This window comes from Gekko japonicus, unplaced genomic scaffold (genome assembly GCF_001447785.1).
Source record: "Gekko japonicus isolate JY-2015 unplaced genomic scaffold, Gekko_japonicus_V1.1 scaffold2514, whole genome shotgun sequence".
Classification (NCBI taxonomy): domain Eukaryota; kingdom Metazoa; phylum Chordata; class Lepidosauria; order Squamata; family Gekkonidae; genus Gekko; species Gekko japonicus.
In genome coordinates this window covers 80,015-101,790 of record NW_015168122.1, presented here as the reverse complement: position 1 = coordinate 101,790, position 21,776 = coordinate 80,015, and the positions used below count along the sequence as shown (strand labels likewise).

General features: G+C 52.1%; 1 protein-coding gene across 1 annotated transcript in view; it reads right to left on the bottom strand.

The window, feature by feature from the left end:
• Positions 1 to 21,776, bottom strand: part of LOC107113545 (translation initiation factor IF-2-like) — a 69,838-nt gene that overhangs the window by 15,146 nt on the left and 32,916 nt on the right. Inside the window, exons 3-4 of the mRNA XM_015414892.1 lie at positions 17,572 to 17,814; positions 6,883 to 6,959 (exon numbers count right to left, since the gene is read on the bottom strand). Coding sequence (XP_015270378.1) covers positions 6,883 to 6,959; positions 17,572 to 17,814 — 320 coding nt within the window. The remainder of the gene's footprint in view (positions 1 to 6,882; positions 6,960 to 17,571; positions 17,815 to 21,776) is intronic.

Genomic DNA, 21,776 nt, shown 5'->3' with positions numbered 1-21,776 from the left:
GCGCTTCGGCTTTGAAACGGAGATGAGCACCGCAACCCTAGAGTCGGATTCGACTGGCTTTCGAGCAAGGGAAACCTTTACCTTTACCTTACCACTCATTGGCAGTTGATGTGAGGTAAAATTATCCTTAGCGGGACAAAAGAGATGACCCAGCAGTTCTGAGGAGAGGTCCATCCCTGGGTTGTTTGGCCATCGGTATCACTTTACCGATACAATCTTCCCGTCAACTGCATTTTTATCCTGCCCTTCTTCCAAGGAGCCCTGAGCAGCATACGTAGTTCTCCCTGCCCCATTGTGTCCTCACAACAACCCTTTGAGGTAGGCTAGCCTGAGAATATATGACTGGCTCCAAGGTCTCCCCAGGAAGCTTGATGGTGCAGTGGGAATTTGAACCAGATCCCTGGGACCCCAGGGACGCTATAAGGTTGTCAACTCCAGACTGGGAATTCCTGGAGATTTGGGGGCAGAGCTTCTTGAGAGGAGGAAGCTCAGCGGGCATTTGATGCCACAGAGTCCACTCTCTAAAGCTGCTTTTTTCTCCAGGGGAACTGATCTCTGGTGATCATTTGTAGTTCCAGGAGAACTTCAAGCCCCACTTGGAGATTGGCAACCCTAGGCACACATAAACCCGATTTGGACTGGGGTCCTAGCCAATGCTCCCTCTAAGCTGTGGAGTCTTGTGAGCAAAAATTCCACTGTGTGAGCTACTGGCATTGACGTTGTGAGCGAGCGATTTGGCTACTGCATCAATTGGTTTGCTCTGGTGCCACATCCTCCCTGAGCCAAGACAAAAATGCGTGAGCCGGAGGCTGAAAAACTGTGAGCTAGCACACACTTACTCAGCTTAGAGGGAACACTGGTCCTAGCACACAAGGAGAGGAACCTGCAGCCTTCCCCCTGCATCCTGAATGTGCAGCTGGCAACACTTGTGCTAGAGGAGTCAATCGATGTGGAGTAAGAACTGGAAGCAGAGGGGCAGGGAAACGGAATATAGAGAAGCGTTCCAAAATGGAAGGGTCTCACTTCATAAAATAGAGAATGACCCTGGCAGCCCTGTGGTAAAATGGAAATAGCCAAGAAGAGGGATAGATACAGGAAAAGCTGAAGAAACAATGAGGAGAGGGGGTGTCCAGAGCAGCCAGGTGAAAAGGAAAATGGGGGGGGGGAAATGGCTCCTGGAACAGCTGCTGTTGGACCTTTTATTTCACATCTGTCAGCTGGCCCTACAATGTTTACAGACGATTGTTAGAATGAGTGACTCAGCATGTCTGTACATTGGGGGGGGGGGGGCTCCCTCCCTCTATGGACTGCTGCGATGGCTCAAGTGGTTAAGACGCTGAACTGCAGGCTGTAGAAGGTGAGTAGTTCAGCAGTTCGAGACCCAAGTGCCGCATGACGGAGTGAGCTCCCGTCTCTAGCTCCAGCTCCTGCCAACCTAGCAGTTCGAAAGCAAGAAATTGCAAGTAGATAAATAGGTACCACTTCGGTGGGAAGGTAACAGCGTTCCGTGCGCCTTAGTGTTTAGTCATGCTGGCCACATGACCACGGAAACGTCTTCGGACAGCACTGCCTCTTCGGCTTTGAAACGGAGATGAGCACCGCAACCCTAGAGTCGGACTCGACTGGCTTTCGAGCAAGGGAACCTTTACCTTTACCTTATATCACTCTAAGGGTGTATGGGTGTTCTTCCCTGAATGGGATGCCTCTCTTTGTCTTAACCTGGGAGCTGCCCTCTGGCCCTCTCACGCACTACACATGGCCTTCCATGGAGAGACACGTCTCTACGGATCTCTCCTGTAGAGACAATGCCCTCAGATTCCCACACGCGTGATGCTGCACAAGCTGACCGTATGCGACACGGAACATACTCTTCGATTAGGCTTCTTCCTCTTCTTTCAACGGCAACCTGAATGTGAGCTAGATCGACTCGAATAAATGTAAGTTTACCATTTTTTGCAATATAGTTCTTGGGAGAGGTCTTCACTGCACTCAGTATCACGCTTCTAGGACTGGGCAAACTCTGCTATATTAATCAAATGTCCCCATACCAGGTGGAAAGGGAAATTGTGGGTGGGGGAGAGGAAGGAGGAAATGGCTCCTGGAACAGCTGCTGCTGGAGTTTCTATTTCACATCCTGTAATGGCCTGGCTGGCCCTGACAGAAGGAGGGCAAAGACCCGTTGCTACGACAACGGGCCTTTGCCAGGCTGAAAACAGCTATGCAATGTTTACAGACGATAACCTGTCTCTAGGGTGCTCGCTCAGGGACGTTCCAGGGATCCCTCCTCCTCCTCTCCTCTCCTCTCCCCACCTCGTCCCCCTTCCCAGGAATCAAGTAAAAGAGAAAGGCCCTGTAGGTCAAAGAGTGATCTGAACACACACATCTGCAAACTGCGTTTGCAAGGATTCCTGGCCTCAAATCGTCAACAGCCGCCATTGCCACAGACAAGGTCAGAGTTCAGACAGTGCATTTTTCTCTGACGGCACCATGGACACATATGCAGAAATGAGTATTTCGACACAGAGAACACAATAGCTAATATAATCTGAGAGCCAGCAGGACTCCACAGAGCTTGAGGCTAGATTTTCTGAGCACCACCTCTGCCTTGGACTTCCTTACACAGCCTTGGTCAAGTTCACTGTCTCAAATGGGAATGACAGGAGCTCATTAAAGAGCAAACACTCCAGGCCAAGTCACAGGGAACCCACACGCAATCCGTGTGCAGTATACACTTGATTTTTATTTATATGTACATTGAGTATTCTCATGATGTTACACTCAGTGCTCATACAGCCGAGCATGTGGTTGAAATCCAACATTGATCCAGGGTCTGGTCCCCGCTTTCATTTGCAAAGTGAATGCAGATAGGCTCTTTCTTACAAACTGATGCAGCATGCGCATACAGAACGTATATGTGCGATCACACGGCAACATATGAACAGGGCTGTAGATAGGGTTGCCAACCTCCAGGAGGTGCCCGGGGATCTCCCAGAATCACAACTCATCTCCAGACAACAGAGATCTGTTCCCCTGGAGGAAATGGCTGCTTCAGAGGGTGGACTCTGTGGCTCTACGTTCTGCTGGTGCCCCTCTCTAGAGTGGCCAACTCTAGGTTGGGAAACACCTGTAGATTTGGGGGGACAGAGCCTGGAGAGGGTGGGGTTTGGGGAGGGACTTCAGCGTAGTACAATGCCATAGGGTCCACCCTGGAAAGCAGCCATCTTCTCCAGTGGGACTGATCGCTTTAACCTAGAGCTCAATTGTAAGAACGGGAGGTCTCCAGAGCCCACCTGGAGGCTGGCAACCCTATCCTGCTCCTCCCCAAAGCTGCTTCTCCTTCTCCAGGTGCTTCTCCCTCAAATCCCTAGGCATTCCCCTGGCAGGAGTTGGTAACCCTGGCTCTGTAGAGCAAACAAAAAGTGCTTTTTAAGAACCGGGAAGTGTATTGTGATGTCTTTTTGGAGAGAGTGGTATCCCTGTAGTTCCCTACAGACATATTTTGCATTTATAATAGCAGGGCATGCAGAAGAAGGGGGGTGCCTTGTCTTGGTGTAGTGGTTAAGTGTGCGGACTCTAATCTGGGAGAACCGGGTTTGATTCCCCACTCCTCCACTTGCACAGGTGTCTGTTGTGGGGAGGGGAAGGGAAAGGAGAGTGTAAGCCACTCTGAGACTCCTTCAGGTAGTGAAGGGTGGGGTATAAATCCAATCTCTTCTTCTTCTTAGCTGTCTACATCAGAAACAAAAAACAGCTACTCTGGTCTGCTGCGAAAATGCTCCCCTCCTTAAAATTACAGAGCAGGAAGGATGTCAGGCCCGGCAGCAGGTATGCAGTTCCCCCGTTCCCTTATTCATATTCCCCCGGTCCCTTATTCTGCCCATCCCAGAATATGGGGGGGGGGGGGGGGCAGCAGGCAGGCCCATTTACTAAACATTCTTCTGGCCTGGAAGTTTGGCTGCTAGCGCTGCCTGGCAGGAGAGAGGGAACAGGAACACTCCCGTCCATCCCTCGGCTCACCCAGTGCTGGGAAAGCCACGCTTCAGTTAAGCCACACTTCAGTTAACTCTTCCAATTGCAGACTCCACGCTAGAGATTCTCTTTTGTGCAAAACACCCAGTCTGGGGATGCCAGCGGGGGATGCCCTGGAATTACAGCTCATCTCCAGGCAACAGAGGTCAGTTCTGCTGGAGAAAACGGATGCTTTGCAGGGTGGAGTGATGCTCCCTCTAAGCTGAGCAAAAATTCAACTTTGTGAGAGCTCCTGGCATTAAAGTTGTGAGCGAGCCATTTGGCTGCTGCATAAACTAGTTTGCTCTGGAGCCATCCCTTCCTGAGCGAAGACAAAAATCTGTGAGCTGGAGGCTGAAAAACAGCGAGTTAGCTCTCACTAACTCCTCTTAGAGGGAACACCGGGAGTCTATGGTGTTGTGCCCCACTGAGGTCCCCAGGCTCCATCCCCAAAATATCAAGGAGTTTCCCAACCTAGAGCTGGCAACCCTACGCCTGCCACCCCTCGGCGTTGGCCAGGGGACCTGGCAACCCTCCTTTCCACATAGCCGGAATCCTCGACCTCTCTGATCTAACCACTAGGTAGCACAGCCTTTCCAAATCCCAGCTTGGGAAGCAAGCAGCAGCACACTCCAGCCACATTCCAAGCTCTGGAAAGAAGCCCCCTAGCTAGGGCCCCCCCCCCACTTCATTCTGGATAGGAATATAAAAAATATACACACTTGCCATCCTGGAATTTGCTATCAGCTGAAGAAAGGAACAAAAATACAAGGTGCCAGCAATATTTTTCCTAAGGAGCACACAGCAGTTGTGGGGGCGGGGATTAGTTCAAGGAGAATGGCTTGCATTTAGCCTCAGCCCGGGGCAGAGCCTTTTCTGCTCTGGCCCCAGCCTGGTGGAACACTCTTCCAGATGAGATCTAGGCCCTGCACAACCTGATGCAGTTTGGCAGGGCCTGCAAGACAGAGGAAATGTTCTGCCGGGCCCACGGGTGAGGCCACGAAGTTTCCATCTGAACCGGCCTCCCTAAGCCCTTTCTCTGCCGTCCACCTCGTCATGGTCTTAGTTTTTATCCATCGGCACTGCGGTGGCTCAAGTGGTTAAGACGCTGAACTGCAGGCTGTGGAAGGTCGGCAGTTCAGCAGTTCGAGACCCGGGTGCCGCAAGACGGAGTGAGCTCCCGTCTCTAGTTCCAGCTCCTGCCAACCTAGCAGTTCTAAAGCAAGAAATTGCAAGTACATAAATAGGTACCACTTTGGTGGGAAGGTAACAGCGTTCCGTGCGCCTTGGTGTTTAGTCATGCCGGCCACATGACCATGGAAACGTCTTCGGACAGCGCTGGCTCTTCGGCTTTGAAACAGAGATGAGCACCACAATCCTAGAGTCGGATTCGACTGGCTTTCGAGCAAGGGAACCTTTACCTTTACCTTACGCAGGCTGCACAACCTCACTTGGATAACTTGTGCTACTTGTGCCTTATATTGCCATCTGACTTGACTTTTAAACTTATTGGGGTGATCGTTGGTTTTTAATAATTCATTTATGGTACTGCTTTAACAGTGCTGTTCCCCGCCCTGAGCCCAATAAAATAAAAAATAAATGGGGCAGGGGAAGAGCTAACCCTCACACCACCCAGCAAGACAGACTTCATCTGATAATGGGCCCTCCACCACTTATTTAAAGTAAAAGAAAGAAAAGCCAATCCAGGACATCCCACTTCCCCCAAGGGTTGCCAACCTCCTGGTGGTGTCTGGAGAACTGCTGGGATACAACTATGGTTGCCAGCTTCCAGGTGGGGACTGGAGATCCTTCGGGATCACAACTGATCCCCAGACTACAGAGATCAGTTCCCCTGGAGAAAAGGGATGCTTTGGAAGGTGGACTCTGTGGCATTGCAACCAATGGCTCCACCCCCAAATCTCCAGGTATATCCCAAGTGGGAGTTGGCAACCCTAGAATACAACTGATCTCCGGGCGCCAGAAATCAGTTCACCTGGAGACAGTGGCCGCTTTGGAAGGTGGGCTCTTGTGGCATTGTATATACTGGAGTCCTTTCCCTCTCCAAACCCCACCCTCCTAAGGCTCCACTCCCCAAATCTCCAGGTAGTTCCCAACCCAGAGATGGCAACCCTCAGGGCTATTTTTGGGCAGGAACACACAGGAACAGAGTTCCAGCTGGCTCCCAAGTTGTCCAAACAGAATAACAAGCAAAAGGTGGGTGTGGCTGGATGACCACACTTCTGGTAACATGTGGGTGCGGCCTAATGTGCTAATGAGCTGTGCTGTCAGGGGTGTGGCCCAATATGCTAATGATTTCCTGCTGTTGGGTGTGGCCTATTATGCTAATGAGTTCCTGCTGGGCTTTTTCTACAAAAAGAGCCCTGGAACCCTAAATCACCCATGTTGACTGGGAGGCCAGTGCTGGGTGAGCAGAAGTAGGTACATCCTCAGTCAGTAGGGCTTGGATACAGCCAAGGAGAGCCTCCCCCATGTACAGGGACAATCCCGCCTTCCCCTGCTTGACCAATCAGAATGCTCCTGCATTTTGACATCAGGATCTGGGAATGGCTGTAATATTGCTGGGATGTTGAGAGCCATAGTGGTATGGTGGTTACAGTGAGAGTGTCAGACTCAAGACCTGGGAGACCCAGGTTCGAATCCACACCCGGCCACGGAAACTCCAGGTGAACTGATCTCTGGAGATCAGTTGAAATAGTGAGAGATCTCCAGCCACCACCTGGAGTTTGGCAAACCTACAAGCGTGGGTCAGTCTTGTGCACCGGTCAGAGTGCCAGTCTAAGATCTGGGGAGGGGGGGAGATTCAAATTTCCCTGGGTGACCTTGCCCCCATCACACTCGCTCGCCTTATCCTACCTCACCGGGTTGTTGTTACGACGAGAAAATGGAGATGGCGAGAAGGCTGTTGCAAGCTGCTTAGGGTCTCTCCTCCACTGGGGAGAAAAGCACAGTGTAAACACCTAAATAAATAGACAAGCTGGATCCAACACCACCCAACTGATGCCAAGAGAAAGGGAACGGACTGGATTTGCCCGGGTGATGCATGGCCAGGGCATGCTGGATTTATACCTGCCCTCTGCCACTTGGAACATTCTCTGCGGCTCCTTAATCCCTGCCCCTTTTGTTCCTGTAGCTATGAGCCAAGTCTGACTTTCCTCCGCCGCTCAGCAACGGCACCCCAAGCCCCAGCAGGGAGCCATTCCCGGAGGGGAAGGTTGCTCGGTTGCCTGAGTTCCTTTCAGCTAGGTTGGTTCTGTCATTGCAGGGAACCAGCCCTTTAAAGGCACGGGGTGGGGAGGTGGGGGTTCTGCCTCAAGCGCTGGATTTTGAGGTACAGAAGAACAGAAGAAGAGCTCTGCTGGATCAGACCAGGGGTCCATCTAGTCCAGCATCACACAGCAGCCAACCAGTTCCTCTGGATGGGCAACAACAGGGCATAGAGGCCAAGACTTTCCCTGATGTTGCCTCCTGGCTCTGGGATTCAGAGGATTAGTGCCTCTGAAAGTGGAGGTTCAATAGGTAAAGCTTCTCCTTGTAGAACAAGGATATAAGAAGAGCTCTGCTGGGTCAGACCAGGGGTCTATCTAGTCCAGCATCCTGTCTCATACAGTGGCCAACCAGTTCCTCTGGAGGACCAACAACAGTGCATAGAAGATGAGGTCTTCCCCTGGCTCTGGAATTCAGAGGTTTAGTGCCTCTGAATGGGAAGGTTCAATAGGCAAAGCTTTTCCTAGTAGAACAAGAACATAAGAAGAGCCCTGCTGGATCAGACCAGCAGTCCATCTAGTCCAGCCTCCTGTCTCATACAGCGGCCAACCAGTTCCTCCAGAGGACCAACAACGACCAACAACAGGAAGTGGTGGCGGCTACAAGCATGGACGGCTTCAAAAGGGAATTAGATAGGCATATGGAGCAGAGGTGCATCAGTGGCTATTAGCCACAAGGTATAGATAGGGGCTCTGGGGCAAGTGATGCTCTGTCTTCTTGGTGCTTGGGGTGGGTCAACAGTGGGAGGGCTTCTAATGTCCTGCCCCCACTGGTGGACCTCCTGATGGCACTAGTATTTCTGGCCACTGTGTGATACAGAGTGTTGGACTGGATGGGCCTTTGGCCTGATCCAACATTGGCATCTCTTATGTTCTTATGTTCTTAACAGGGCATAGAGACTGAGGCCTTCCCCTGATCTGGCCTCCTGGCTCTGGGATTCAGAGGTTTAGTACCTCTGAACGGGGAGGTTCCCTTCAGTCCCCGTGGCTAGTCGCCATCGATAGACTTATCCTCCGTGAATCTATCTCATCCCCTTTTAAAACTGTCTACCCCTGTGGCCATCGCGACACCCTCCGGCAGCGAATTCCACAATTTAATCATTCTCTGTGTAAAGTAGTATTTCTTTTAGGGAGCAGCCCTAAATCATTGCAAGGAAATTGCAAACCGTCCTCCCAGGCAGTCTCCCACTCATGGGGACAAACGGCCCACAAGGAGCAGTTGAATGTGGCTCGTTGGGGCGCCCAATAAACTGTTGCAGATTTTATTTATCGACTTCATCTATACTCTGGGAATCTCAAGCAGTTTACATCATCCCCACCCCCCATTTTATCCTCACAACTACCCCATGAGGTAGGTCTTGCTAAGGGCATGCAAGTGGCCCACCCAAGTGGCTCAAATCATTCTCTTGTCCTCCATTTTATCCTCACAACCCTGTCAGGGAGGTCTGTCTGAGATAGGGCTGCCAACCTCCAGGTGGGACCTGGATATCTCCTGCTGTTACAACTGCTCTTCAGATGATCGGGATCAGTTCCCCTGTGGGGGGGAAAATGGCTGCTTTGAGAGGGGGACTCTATGGCATTCCACCACGCTGAGGTTCCTCCCGTCCCCAAACCCTGCCCTCCCCAGGCTCCATCCTCCAAATCTCCAGGTATTTCCCAACCCAGAGCTGGCACCCTATCCTGAAAGCCTGTGAGGGGCACTCCTAGCCCCCCGGCTGGCATCCCTCGCCCCCTGTCACCAACTGAGCAACAGCCACGGCTTGTATCAGTGGGCCTGGCCCATAATCCTCTAGTGCCTTCCGTTTCCATCTCCTCCTTCCCTCCTAGGGTTGCCAACCTCCAGGTGTGGCCTGACAGTCACCCAGAATTACAGCTGACAGAGACCAGTTTCCATGAAGAAAATGGCTGCTTTGAAACGACAATATGCCCCACTGGCATCCCTATCCTCCCCAAACCCTGCCTTCCTCAGCCTCTGCCCCCAAATTGCCAGCCTCCAGGTGGGACCTGGGGATCCGCCGGAATTACAGCTCATCTCCAGACTACAGGGATCAGTTCCCCTGGAGAAAATGGCTGCTTTGGAGGGTGGGCTCCGTGGCATTGTAACCCACTGAGGCCCCTGTCCTCCCCAGGCTCCACCCACCAAATCTCCAGGAGTTTCCCAGCCTGGATCTGGCAACCCTACCCCCCCAGCCCCTGCTGGTGGCAAGGAAGGGACCTGATGACCCTACCAGGGAGGTTCTGTCTCCTGCCTCTTCCACACTTCAGCCCGTATCCTGCAAACTACAATCCATTTCCCCTGGCTTTAATTTTCCATCTTAGGACCTGTATTGGAAGACACAGTATTCATCATAAACAACGTATTATTGTTTCTCCCCAATCACCCCTTTCATTCTCTGGTTTTTCCTTTCCTCCAAGAAAAGTATTTTCCACCCAATTTCAAATATTCTACAAAAGCGTCTCCTTATACTGCTTGGGGGACAGCTCCAAATTCCAACACACACTCCTTTGCGCTTGCAGCCGTGCCTATTTCCATGCTAACCTGCCAATTCCACAATGTTCCGACACGACGCAGTGTTAACGTATTCTTTCAGCCCAGACTCTCCTGGTGGGAAGTTGACCTGTTCCACTGCAAGACCCTTCAAATGGCTAGGCCAGCCCCCAAAGGCCGATTGCCAACCTCCAGGTGGGGCCTGGAGACCTCCCAGAATTACAGCTGATCTCCAGACGAAAGAGATCAGTCTCCCTGCTCTGGAAGGTGGAACTCTGAGGCATTATACCCTGCTGAGGCCCCTCCCCTCCCTAAGCCCCCACTGTCCCTAGGCTCCGCCCCCAAATCTCCAGGAGTTCCCCCACCCCAGAGTTGGCAGCTCTAAAGCCCTACGCTGCTGCGTAAGCCCTGCTACCTACCTCCAGAGCCCGTGCTCCGGAGCTTGCCTGTAGTTCACGGAGAGAGGAAATGAGAGCGGGAAGGAGTTCAGAGGAGGCAAACCCCCCCTTATCAAGGCGAAGGCACTAGCTGGAGGTAGGGAGAGATTAAAGCGAGCTAAACTAGTCTCCTTTGGCTCCTGGACAGGCGTGGGAGGGGGAGTGTAGCCTGTGCTGCGGATCAGAAGGTGCAGGGGAAAACAGCGGCAAGACAGAAGAGGAGAGGAGAAGAGGAAGAACTAGTTCACCCTGGAGGGCCCAGGCTAGCCAGATCTCGGAAGCTAAGCAGGGATATGGCTTGGATGAGACCGCTCGAGGTGTTTCTGCGCCCTAGGCAAGGCTGCCTTGTGGTGCAGATACCAACCTCCCGGTGGGACCTGGAGACCTCTGGAGACAGCCACCCTTTTGCTGCCGCCACCACCGCCTCTTCCCCCCCGCCCCCACCACCACCAAAGGGGGGGGAGGCACAGCTTGGTGCCCCATCCAGGATCCGGCGCTCTAGGCGAATGCCTAGTTCGCCTAGTGGGTGAGCCAGCCCTGGACCACCCAGGAAGTCCAGGCTTGCTACACACACAGTAGGAGCCCCAGCACTGGCTTGGGAGATTCCTGGAGATCTGGGGGCAGAGCCTAGGGAAGGCATAATTGGGGGGGGGGAACGACTCAGTGGGGGCATAATTCCATAGAGTCTCACCTCCAGAGTGGCCATTTCCTCCCAGGGGACTGGCCTCTCTTGCCTGGAGATCAGTTGTCATTCCAGGAGATCACCACCCACCACCTGGAGGCTGGCAACCCCGTGGCAAAGGAGGCCGGACTCTGCCTTCAAAGCCCTACGCGGGTCACCATGACTTATGGCCCGTAAGTCGGCTGCAATTCGATGGCACTTTCAAGTTCCTTCCCTTTAGGTTGCTCTGCTCCCTCGCAAAGGAATCGCCAGAGGTTCTTCCAGGGTTCACCCTGTCCCAATATACAGGCCACTTGTACCCACAACAGTCATTCATGGCACGTGCACAGCCTGAGAGATGGAAGAACAACTGTTGGCTGACTTTTGGGGGCCTGGTCTCCCGGAGGAGGTTCTTCTTGAATCACAAGTGAGCCATGACGCTCCCGGGTTGGGCAGGCCTGTTGGATTGACCTGAGCTGAAAGTGATGGTGACAGAGGTGTTTTCTGCTATTAGTCCGGCTGCACCGTTAAGAAAGTGGCAGCGGCATGCATGGTACTTTACAGAACACTATAGGCCAAGGTTGCCAATACAAGTATGGGAAATCCCTGGAGATTTGGGGGCGGAGTTTGCAGAGTGTGGCGTTTTGGAGAGGGAAGGCGCTCAATGGGGACGTCGGCACATCGCGTCCTTACCCTCCAGACCTGCCATTTCCTGTAAGGAAGCAGATCTTTGAAGTCTGGAGATGAGTTGTAATTTGGGGAGAACCCCAGGCCCCACCTGGTGGTTGGTAACCCTAATAATAGGCAGAGAGCGAAAGAGAAAAGGAGATGTTCCAAGGAGACCATAAATGAAATTTCAAAATGAGGAGAGCAACGTTATATCAGAAGAATGTGAGCAAACCAGAGTTGCCAACTCCCGGCTGGGAAATTTTTAGAGACTGGGGGTGGAACCTGGAGAGGTGGGGTTTGGGGGAAGTGATAGACCTCATTGGGGCACAATGCCATACCGTCCACCCTCCAAAGCATCCGTTTTCTCCAGGGGAACTGATCTCTGTATTCTGTTGTTATAATTCCAAGGGATAAGAGCATAAGAAGAGCCCTGCTGGATCAGTCCAGTGGTCCATCTAGTCCAGCATCCTGTCTCACACAGTGGCCAGCCAGTTCCTCTGGAGGGCCAATAACAGGGCATAGAGGCCGAGGCCTTCCGATGTTGCCTCCTGCCTCTGGGATTCAGAGGATTAGTGCCTCTGAAAGTGAAGGTTCAATAGGTAAAGCTCCGCCTAATAAAGCAAGAATATAAGAACAGCCCTGCTGGATCAGACCAGGGGTCCATCTAGTCCAGCATCCTGTCTCACACAGTGGCCAGCCAGTTCCTCTGGAGGGCCAATAACAGGGCATAGAGGCCGAGGCCTTCCGATGTTGCCTCCTGCCTCTGGGATTCAGAGGATTAGTGCCTCTGAATGTGGAGGTTCCCCTCAGTCACCACAGCTAGTAGCCATGGATAGATTTAGCCTCCGTGAATCTATCTAATCCCCTGTTAAAGCTGTTTATGTCTGTGGCCATTGCTACATTCTCTGGCAGCAAATTCCACATTTTAATCCCTCTCTGTGTAAGAACGCAAGATCTCCAGGCCACACCTGGAGGCTGCCAGCCCTACAGCAGACTCATACCTGTGCATTGTTTTCACTGGCGCAAAGAGGACTCTGGAGGTAACGCCAAAGTTGCTGTTCAATATTTATTTTTATTCGTTCCGTTCAGAGATATACACTCTGCTCTTCTCCCCAACGGGGACTCAAAGCGACTTACAACAGCGCCCTCCCCTCCTCCATTTTATCCTCACAACAACACCCCTGCGAGGAAGGTTTGGCTGAGAAGGAGAGGGACCGGCCCAAGGCTAAGCTCCCAGGGCAGGCCAGGAATCTGAACCTTCTTAAGGAAGCCGGTGACCTTCAGACAGCCATGGGCAGAGTGAAGGTCATCGGCAGGGGCAGGCTGGGGCGGAAAGAGGTTCTCGTGACGGCACTTCCCTTTGTCAGCCAGTCCATTCCAGCTTACTTTGGGAAGATCCAGAGATATCAACTGTCTTCATCAACTGTCAGACCTGTAACTGTCACTCTAGAATGAGATCCATACTCCTCCACTCATTTTTCACTTCCAAAACCCCTCCCCCTTTCTGCTAATCACCAATCACACCACACTTGCCTGTTTCAACCACTCTAATATCATCCATGCAACCAAACTTTTAAAGAGACACACACACATATAAAACAAGGAATCATTACAGTTCTGTTCAGAGATATATACTCTGTTCTTCTCCTCAACGGGGACTCAAAGCGACTTACAACAGCGCTCTCCCCTCCTCCATTTTATCCTCACAACAACACCCCTGCGAGGAAGGTTTGGCTGAGAAGGAGAGGGACCGGCCCAAGGGCAAGCTCCCAGGGCAGGCCAGGAATCTGAACCTTCTTAAGGAAGCAGGTGACCTTCAGACAGCCATGGGCAGAGTGAAGGTCACCGGCAGGGGCAGGCAGGGGCAGGCTGGGGTGGAAAGAGGTTCTCCTGATGGCACTTCCCTTTGTCAGCCAGTCCGTTCCAGCTTACTTTGGGAAGATCCAGAGAGACTTCCAGTGCAGCAAAAGCAGACAGTAAATATTCTGTCTTCAGATGAGCCCCGTCCCCGATCTTGCTGTTTGGCAGCCCTTGTCTAAATATATCAGGGGTGGCAGAATGCTGGCGTTATAAATATCTCTTGTACTCAACCCCGCTGGCATCTCGCCCCACACAGCGCCAATCCCGAGTCCTTCCAAAGAAGGCACGCAGCAACAGGAGGGGACAAACAGCTGAAGGGTGGCATTTGGATTCCACCCTGTTCCCCAACTCTCGGTCACTGGAGAAAACTTTCCGGGAATCGTCTAAAAAGAGAGACACTGTCGTTCACGCTTCGCGGGATCTTCTCTTTCTAACTCTCTTTGGCGAGTTCAGCCCAAGCACTGAAAATGTTTGTTTATTTGTTCGTCAGTGCCTTTATACCCTGCTTGTCTCCCAAACGGGACCCAAAGCGGCTTGCATCGGTCTCTTCTCCTCCCTTTTATCCTCACAACAGCCCTGTGAGGGAGGTTAGGCTGAGAGCGGTGACTGGCCGAAGCTCGCCTAGTGAGCTTCCGTGGCAGAGTAGAGATCTGAACCTGGGTCTTCCATGTGCTAGTCGGACACTTTAACCACTGCACAGCACTTGCTGTTTGCATCGATCACTACCAAATGACCAGTATGCAGACTCTAATCTGGGAGAACGGGGTTTGATTCCCCACTCCTCCACTTGCACCTGCTGGATGACCTTGGGCAAGCCGTAGTTTTGTCAGAGCTGTTCTCTCAGGGACAGTTCTGGAGAGAGCTCTCTCAGCCGCACCTACCTCACAGGGTGTCTGTTGTGGGGAGGGGAAGGGAAAGGAGTTTGTAAGCCGCTCTGAGACTCCGAGTGAAGGGTGGAGTATAAATCCAATCTCCTCTCCTCCTCTTCTTACATCTGGGTCTATGAGCCCTTTCACGTGTATATACACTGGTACTTAGTGCGATAAAAACCCCATGCGAGGTTAGCTGGAAAATCCATGCTACAGGAACTTGTACTATCCATGATACAGCTGGCAAAGACCCAGGGATATGGCCTTCTGAACTGCTGTCCTGAAACTGCGGAACTCTCTGCCACTGGAGGTATGAACGGCATCATCTCTGCAGGCCTTCTGGCATAACCTCGAAACACATCTGTTCTAAAAAGATGAAATGGACTATTACTGCCTTGAGGTTTGCACGTTCCTTTGCCTCTCGGTGTTGCTTTTAGCAGGACCGTAGCCTGCTGTTCTATTATTGATCGCTACACACCCTGGATGCTTTTAAACAGAAAGGCAGAAGACGAGGCTGCTGGGAGGGGGGGAATTAAACATGCAGTCCTTGAGTGCTTACAAACACACCCAGTATTTCCTGCAGCAAAGCCCACTGTGGAATATCTTAGTCCGTAACCAGGGAAGTGCCCTCTGCCAATGATCAGAGCAAGGGCCTTTCACAAAATGGCTGCCACAGGAGGTAGAACTAGTGACAAAATGGCTGCCTCCAGCTTCCCTTCAGTCACACAGTGAAGATCCTCACCCTGGGGTGGCAGCCGCTACCAAGGCAATGTGTTTATATATATATCTGCACAGCCAATCACATAGGCACCATGTTGAGGCCCACTTCAGATGCTTGGCAGTTGAGAAGAGCTTCCAGAGTGAGCTCGGATGAAGAAATGAAGAAGTCAGTTGATTAGAGAAGAAAGCAGGTTGGTTCCCACAGATGGTTCAATGCTCAATGGGATACCTGAAGTGTACATTCCCTAGGCTGGCCACAGGAGAGCTGGTGGTTACCTAATTATAAGGCTACTCACTTTTACATCTAAGTTTGTTTATTTATTTATACCTCCCCTTACTTACCAAGGGGGACCCCAAATGGCTTACAACATTCTCCTCTCCTCTATTTTATCCTCACAACAACCCTGTGAGGTGGGGTAGGCTGAGAGAGTATGACCAGGCCCAAGGTGGCCTGGCAAGCTTTGACAGACTGTGGCTCCATGGCAGAGCATCTGCATGGCATGCAGAAGGTCTCAGGTTCAATCCCCAGCATCTCCATTTAAAAGGACCAGGCAGTAGGTGATGGGAAAGACGAAGAAGAGAAGAGATTGGATTTATACTCTGCCCTTTGGAGTCTCAGAGCATCTTACAGACTCGTTTCCCTTCCCCTCCCCACAACAGACACCCTGTGAGGTGGGTGGGGGTGAGAGAGCTCTTTTGAGGACTGCCCTTTCAAGGACAGTTCTGACAGACCTATGGCTTGCCCAAGGTCATCCAGCAGCTGCAAGTGGAGGCATGGGGAATCAAACCCAGCTCTCCCATATTAGAGTCTGCACACTTAACCACTACACCAAACTGGCTCTCCGCCTGAGACCCTGGAGAGCCACTGTCCATCTTTGAGTAGATAATACTGACTTTGATGGGCCAAGGGTCTGATTCAGTATAAAGCAGCTTCATGTATTCATGGAAGAAGGAGGATTCGAACCTGGGCCTCCCAGATCCTCACTGGATTTTCTGACTGCTGCTCCCCATCACCACAAGTGATGCGATCATTTGGGAATGCAGCACTTGGGAATGTTGCTACCGCAGGATAAAAAGGGAGACATTGTAGTTGGAAGCCAGAAAACATGCTGGCTTGGCATTTACTTTGGATGCATACTCACAAGCCCCTCATTCAACCAGGTTTTTCCGGAAACATTTCCAAGGTTTCCCTGCGTACGATTGCCAGGCCCCTCCCCCCTCCACTGCTATGCAGGGTGTCCTTTTACAACTGCACGGTAGGCAAAAAAAAAATTCAACAGGTAGAGTTTCCCCCAACATGAAAGACCTGTTGAACTTCACCTGTTGAACTGGTGCCAGTTGCACATTGGTTCAAGGCTCCATGAAGGAAAGAACAGAGACGATAATGTCTAGGTTTGAGAGTTGGGCTAAGATCTGGAAGACCCAGATTCAACTCCCCCCCCCCCGCCACGGGCGTGAGCTGTTGGCCCAGACTACCTCACAGGGTTTTTGTGAGGATAAAGGTGGAAGAAGGGAGAATGACGTGGACTGCCCTGAGCTCTTGGTCAAAAGGCTGGGATGAAAATACACTAAATGAATAAATACACCGCCGGACTCCAGAGTTCCTTTCCTCCCAGGCCCTGCAGAACGCTCAATCGAAACGTCAGATCTGCCCTGCATGCTCCTACAATAGCCCCCCCACCTTTCTCAGAGGGCCACCTGTTGAATACGCAGCTCAGATCCAAGATGACCCCCTCCAACTCTCCCCCAATAACCCCCTCTGACCTTCCCATAACCCTCCGCTTCCCCATGAGGCCTTAGGGAAAAGACTCGCTGATCTACCGCCCCAATTCAAAGAAGTCAGGAGCTCTCTCGCTCTTTCCGGAGAGAAAACGATTGCCCTTGAGCTCCGCGGGATTCCCTTCTAAGCAAGTTTTGCTCTCAAAGCTGTTATCTTTTCTTCTGGTACTTTCCCCAGTTCTCCCCAGCTTCCAGCGGAGGGGCCGAGGAGCTGCATTTGGCAACTGTGTTTGGGTCCGTCCCAGTGTCCCCTCTAAGCTGAGTTAGTGTGAGCTAGCTCACAGTTTTTTAGCCTCCGGCTCACAGATTTTTGTCTTAGCTCAGGAAGGGAGGGCTCCAGAGCAAACGAATTCATGCAGCAGCCAAATCGCTCGCTCGCATAGGCGTAATCTTCGTGGGGGCGGCGGGGCATCAGCCCCAGCCGAAATTTTCAGGAAGGTGCTCAGCCTCCCCCGGGAGCCACCCTTGTTCCTAGCAAAGCAATGCCTCTGGCCCAGCCCCAGCCCCCCCCCCCCCGAAATTGGAAAGTCTACACCCTTGGCAGGAGCTCACCAAGTAGAATTTTTGCTCACAGGACTCCACAGCTTAGAGGGAGCCTTGTGATATATTGTTTGCTCACAGAGCTCCACAGCTTAGAGGGGGCCTTGGTATGTCCGCCCCCCCCCCCAGTTCTGCAAAATTGGGAGGGGGGGAGGGCGTGGGAAGCCGATTCCCCAAAGGACTTTCCGAAGTTTGTCCAAACAAACCGACACCTCCCCCCCCCACCCCGCGTCGCCACGCGCGTCCGAGAGCTCACCTCGCCGCGTGCGCCCCCGCGTGGTGGAGGCGATCCGTGGCCGTCGAAGCCCCGCGCGGCTCGGCCGTCTCTCGCTCCTCCAGCCGCGGCTGCCGCAGCCCAACTCCTGCGGACCCGACCCGGGGCGGGGGGAGACACAGCTGGCTCCGAAAGGGCGGGCCCGGGAGCGGAGACGAGGGGAGGGGCGGAGGGCAGCCGCCGGTGGCCGCAGGGAAGCGACGGGACGCGGCCGGTTTGGAGAAGCTAAAAGGCGGGCACGAGTTGGGGGACTAGGGCGCCCGCGGGCGTCCCAGAGGCTTGGCGCCCCGAGCGCTCTGCCACGCAGCAGGTGGGTCGTCGGGAACGCTCGCCTGCAGCTCCGGAGTCTAGCCGAAGGGCCCCCCCTCCTCCCCAAGTTGTTGATCACCGGACGCTTCTCTGAAATGTGGGTTGGAGAAACTGTTTTGACGCTCGGGCGCTATCGGGCGCCGCCTCCTCCGCCCGCCCTTCTGGAGGGCCTGGCCGGCCCCCTCCTTCTCGCCCGTGATCTAGCCGCCTGGTTCGGCCTGACTTCGCTTTGTGCAGTCTCCACCCCGTTATCGGTAACGCCAATGCAACAGGCGGCTTCTTGACCGCAGGTCCCCCACAGTTCTGCGTTGTTTGCCTTAACCTTGCCTGTTTAGAATGCAACTGGCCGTTTCACCCCGAGGCAGATCCATTCCCATTCACACGTTCACGGGTCAGGAGGAGAGTTGCCACGTCTGGGTTGGAAAATACCGGGAGACTTTGGGGGTGGGTCCAAGAGAGGGCGGGGTTTGGGAAGGGGAGGGGCCTCAGCATAGTACAGTGAGTGCCATAGAGTCCACCCTTCAAACCAGCCATTTTCTCCAGGGGAGCTGATCTCTGTCAGATGAAGAGCAGTTGTAAAAGCGGGAGATCCCCAGGCCCCACCTGGAGGCTGGCAACCCTAGTCAGGTGCTGCCCCATTCCACTAGTGCTTTTACAGGGCACCACATGAGGAGCTGCGGTGGCTCAAGTGGTTAAGACGCTGAACTGCAGCCTGTGGAAGGTCAGTAGTTCAGCAGTTCGAGACCCGGGTGCTGCATGACGGAGTGAGCTCCCATCTCTAGTTCCAGCTCCTGCCAACCTAGCAGTTCGAAAGCAAGAAATTGCAAGTAGATAAATAGGTACCACTTCGGGAAGGTAACAGCGTTCCTTGCGCCTTGGTGTTTAGTCATGCCAGCCACATGACCACGGAAACGTCTTCGGACAGCGCTGGCTCTTCGGCTTGGAAACGGAGATGAGCACCGCAACCCTAGAGTCGGATTCGACTGGCTTTCGAGCAAGGGAACCTTTACCTTTACCTTACGTGAGGCAAAGCCAAATAGCTCCACCTGTGTTCGCTGGAGCTGCCTCCTCTCTTCCCCTCCAGAGCGCAAAGGCTGGTTTTTATCAGGAAGCAAAAGGGTTAAACACCCCACCCCAGCACTTTTTTGTAAGCCAGATCGCCAATGCTCTTAGTAAGCAAATAGTCTCTCCCCCCCCCCCCCTCCCCCCCCCCCCCAGCTACATGGCAAAACCAGCCTGAGAACCAGTTGGCGTGGTGGTCAGTGTTCCCTCTAAGCTGAGTTAGTGTGAGCCAGCTCACATTTTTTTAGTCTCCAGCTCACAGATTTTTGTCTCCGCTCAGGGAGGATGGCTCCAGAGCAAACTAATATATGAAGTAGCCAAATCGCTTGCTCACAACTTTTAATGCCAGTAGCTCACAAGGTAGAATTTCTGCTCAAAAGACTCCACAGCTTAGAGGGAACATTGGTGGTGGTTAAAGTGTCAAACTAGGATCTGGGAAATCCAGATTCGAATCCCCACTTGTGCCATAGAGGCTGGCCAGGTGACCTTGGGCCAGTCACACACCCTAGACCTAACCTACTTTGCAGGGCTGTTGTGAGGATATAAATGGAGGAGAGGAGAATGATGTAAGCCACTTTGGGTCTCCCCACTGGGGTGAAAGCCAGGATACAAATAAAGTAAGCAAATAAATAAATATACAGGCCCCGGTCACATGGCAACGTTGCCGCAGGAGAGGCACGGATGGTGGGCGGATTATCCGGGCGCGATCACACCCCAACATCTGGGAAGTGGAGCGCACCCGTGGCTTACCGCCGACAATGTGCCTTAAAAAACTAGTACCTCCAAGGTACTAGTAAACATTTGCCACGGGCTGCCTCCATACGCCGGTGGTATGATCGCGCTGGCGCACAGCATTCCCCTCCGGTCCCTTGTTTACCCGCCGGAACCAAGGGAAGGACCCGTGGTGTGCCGCTGGCGCGTCTGATTGCGTAATCGCGGATGAAACTGTGCCAGGGCAGTTAGCAACGCCTCCCCCCCGCGATATCCAGCCACAGGCACTTTTCCTCTATTATTAGGTTATGTCGTACAACTGAGAGCCAGTTTGGTGTAGTGGTTAAGAGTGGTGGACTCTAATCTGGAGAACCCGGTTTGATTCCGTACTTCCCTACTTGAAGCTAGCTGGGTGACCTTAGGCAAGTCACAGCACTCTGGGCCTAAAAGTAAGCATTAGCTTGCCACCTAGTGGTGGCAAAAAAGCGACAGCTTCGGCAGCCAACAATCCTTTCTGGGATCTCCTGGCTATTCCACACACAATGCCGTATGATCATTAGTTAAATTGTTTAGTTGTACAGCTTCAGTCTGTAAGTGGAAGATCCCTTTTTGTGCCTTTGTTAAAATTTCCCTGTAATGATGATAATAGTAACCAGCACAAAGAGAGGAACCTCAGCCTTCTTCCCCCAGCTCTGCTAGTTTTCTGTTTGCACAAAGATCTTTACGCAACAGAACAGAACTTTTTATCCACAGCTTTCTCTGAATGTGTGAACGAAACTTTAGTGTCTGGAATCAGTTGTTTCATTTGGCTTTTGGCCTATTTTCTGCATCTTTATGCCCTGGGAACCTGAATTTTATTGATTTAATTCTCTTATGCCCCGCCTTTCTGTGCAGTGAGTACCCGAGGTGGCTTATATTGTTGTCCTCTCCTCCAGTTGGGCCAGGTTCCCTAATGACAACCTGACTGAAGCACTCAGAAGTTTTTCAGATTTTTCTCACCTCAAACGTGAGAATCTGCTTCCTTTAAAACACATTTGAATTCCGGGGTCAGGGGAATCGATGGGAAATGTGGGCTGCGAAAGCTGTAACCTCTGCAGATACCAGTTGCAATTGGAGAAGAGGTATGCTGGGTTTTAAAAAAGAGAGTTCATTTTGTGTCATTCCCCCCCAATAAGGTTGTCGCTTTTCTGAATTTTCTGATAGAGAATCTGTGCTTTTGAGAACTGCATGATAGACATGTTTGGTTCAGACATAACACAAAACGTACTCTCTTTTTTAAAACCCTGAGTGTCTTTTCTGCAAGTAACCAGGATTACTCTGTGAAACTGGGATTTAGTTTGTAGTAGATGATCACTCAAATCCTGGTTTTCCTAAACAAACACAGTTTTCACCACCTTTCCTGTGGGTGCGTCTGCGTAGAGCCAGGGAGTGCATTGATTGATTGATTTACTTCATTTATACCCAGCGTTTCTCCCCATTGGGGACCCAAAGAGTGTGCGTGACTGGCCCAAGGTCACCCAGCGAGCTTCCACGACAAAGTGGGGACTCAAACCCTGGGTCTCCCAGATCCTCCTATGATACTCCAACTGCTGCTGCACCACACTGGCTTTCAGATGATGCTAGGATTAAGCCACAATGTCTGCGTTTGTCCTTTCCATGAGACCGTAGTTAAGGCCAACTGTGGTTTATAAGCTAACTTCATACCATGTTTTCAGATCTTGGTTTGACCAGCCCCAACTAACTGCAGTTAGTGGAGTGGACCGCATTCAGACAATCATACTGTCTGTAGTTAGTTTACGTAAACATTACTTATTACTTATGTAAAGATCTCATTACTACTGAACTGAGCCGTGGATAATCAGTAGATTCAGCATCCCCACCACGGACTCTCTCTGTTGCATTTCTGTCTGCACTTAAGTGTTAAAGGCCCCTGCCTTCAATTCATGATACACCCCTTATGTCTATGGGGTAATTTAATAAATGACCAGTAGAGGGCAAACCATTTCCAGCTATGGGACTGAACACAAACCTGCGGGAATCAGAATGAAGCTGGATCTCCTCTCCACTGAGGCACCGGATGATTTTGCCAGATTTGCGGGAGAAAT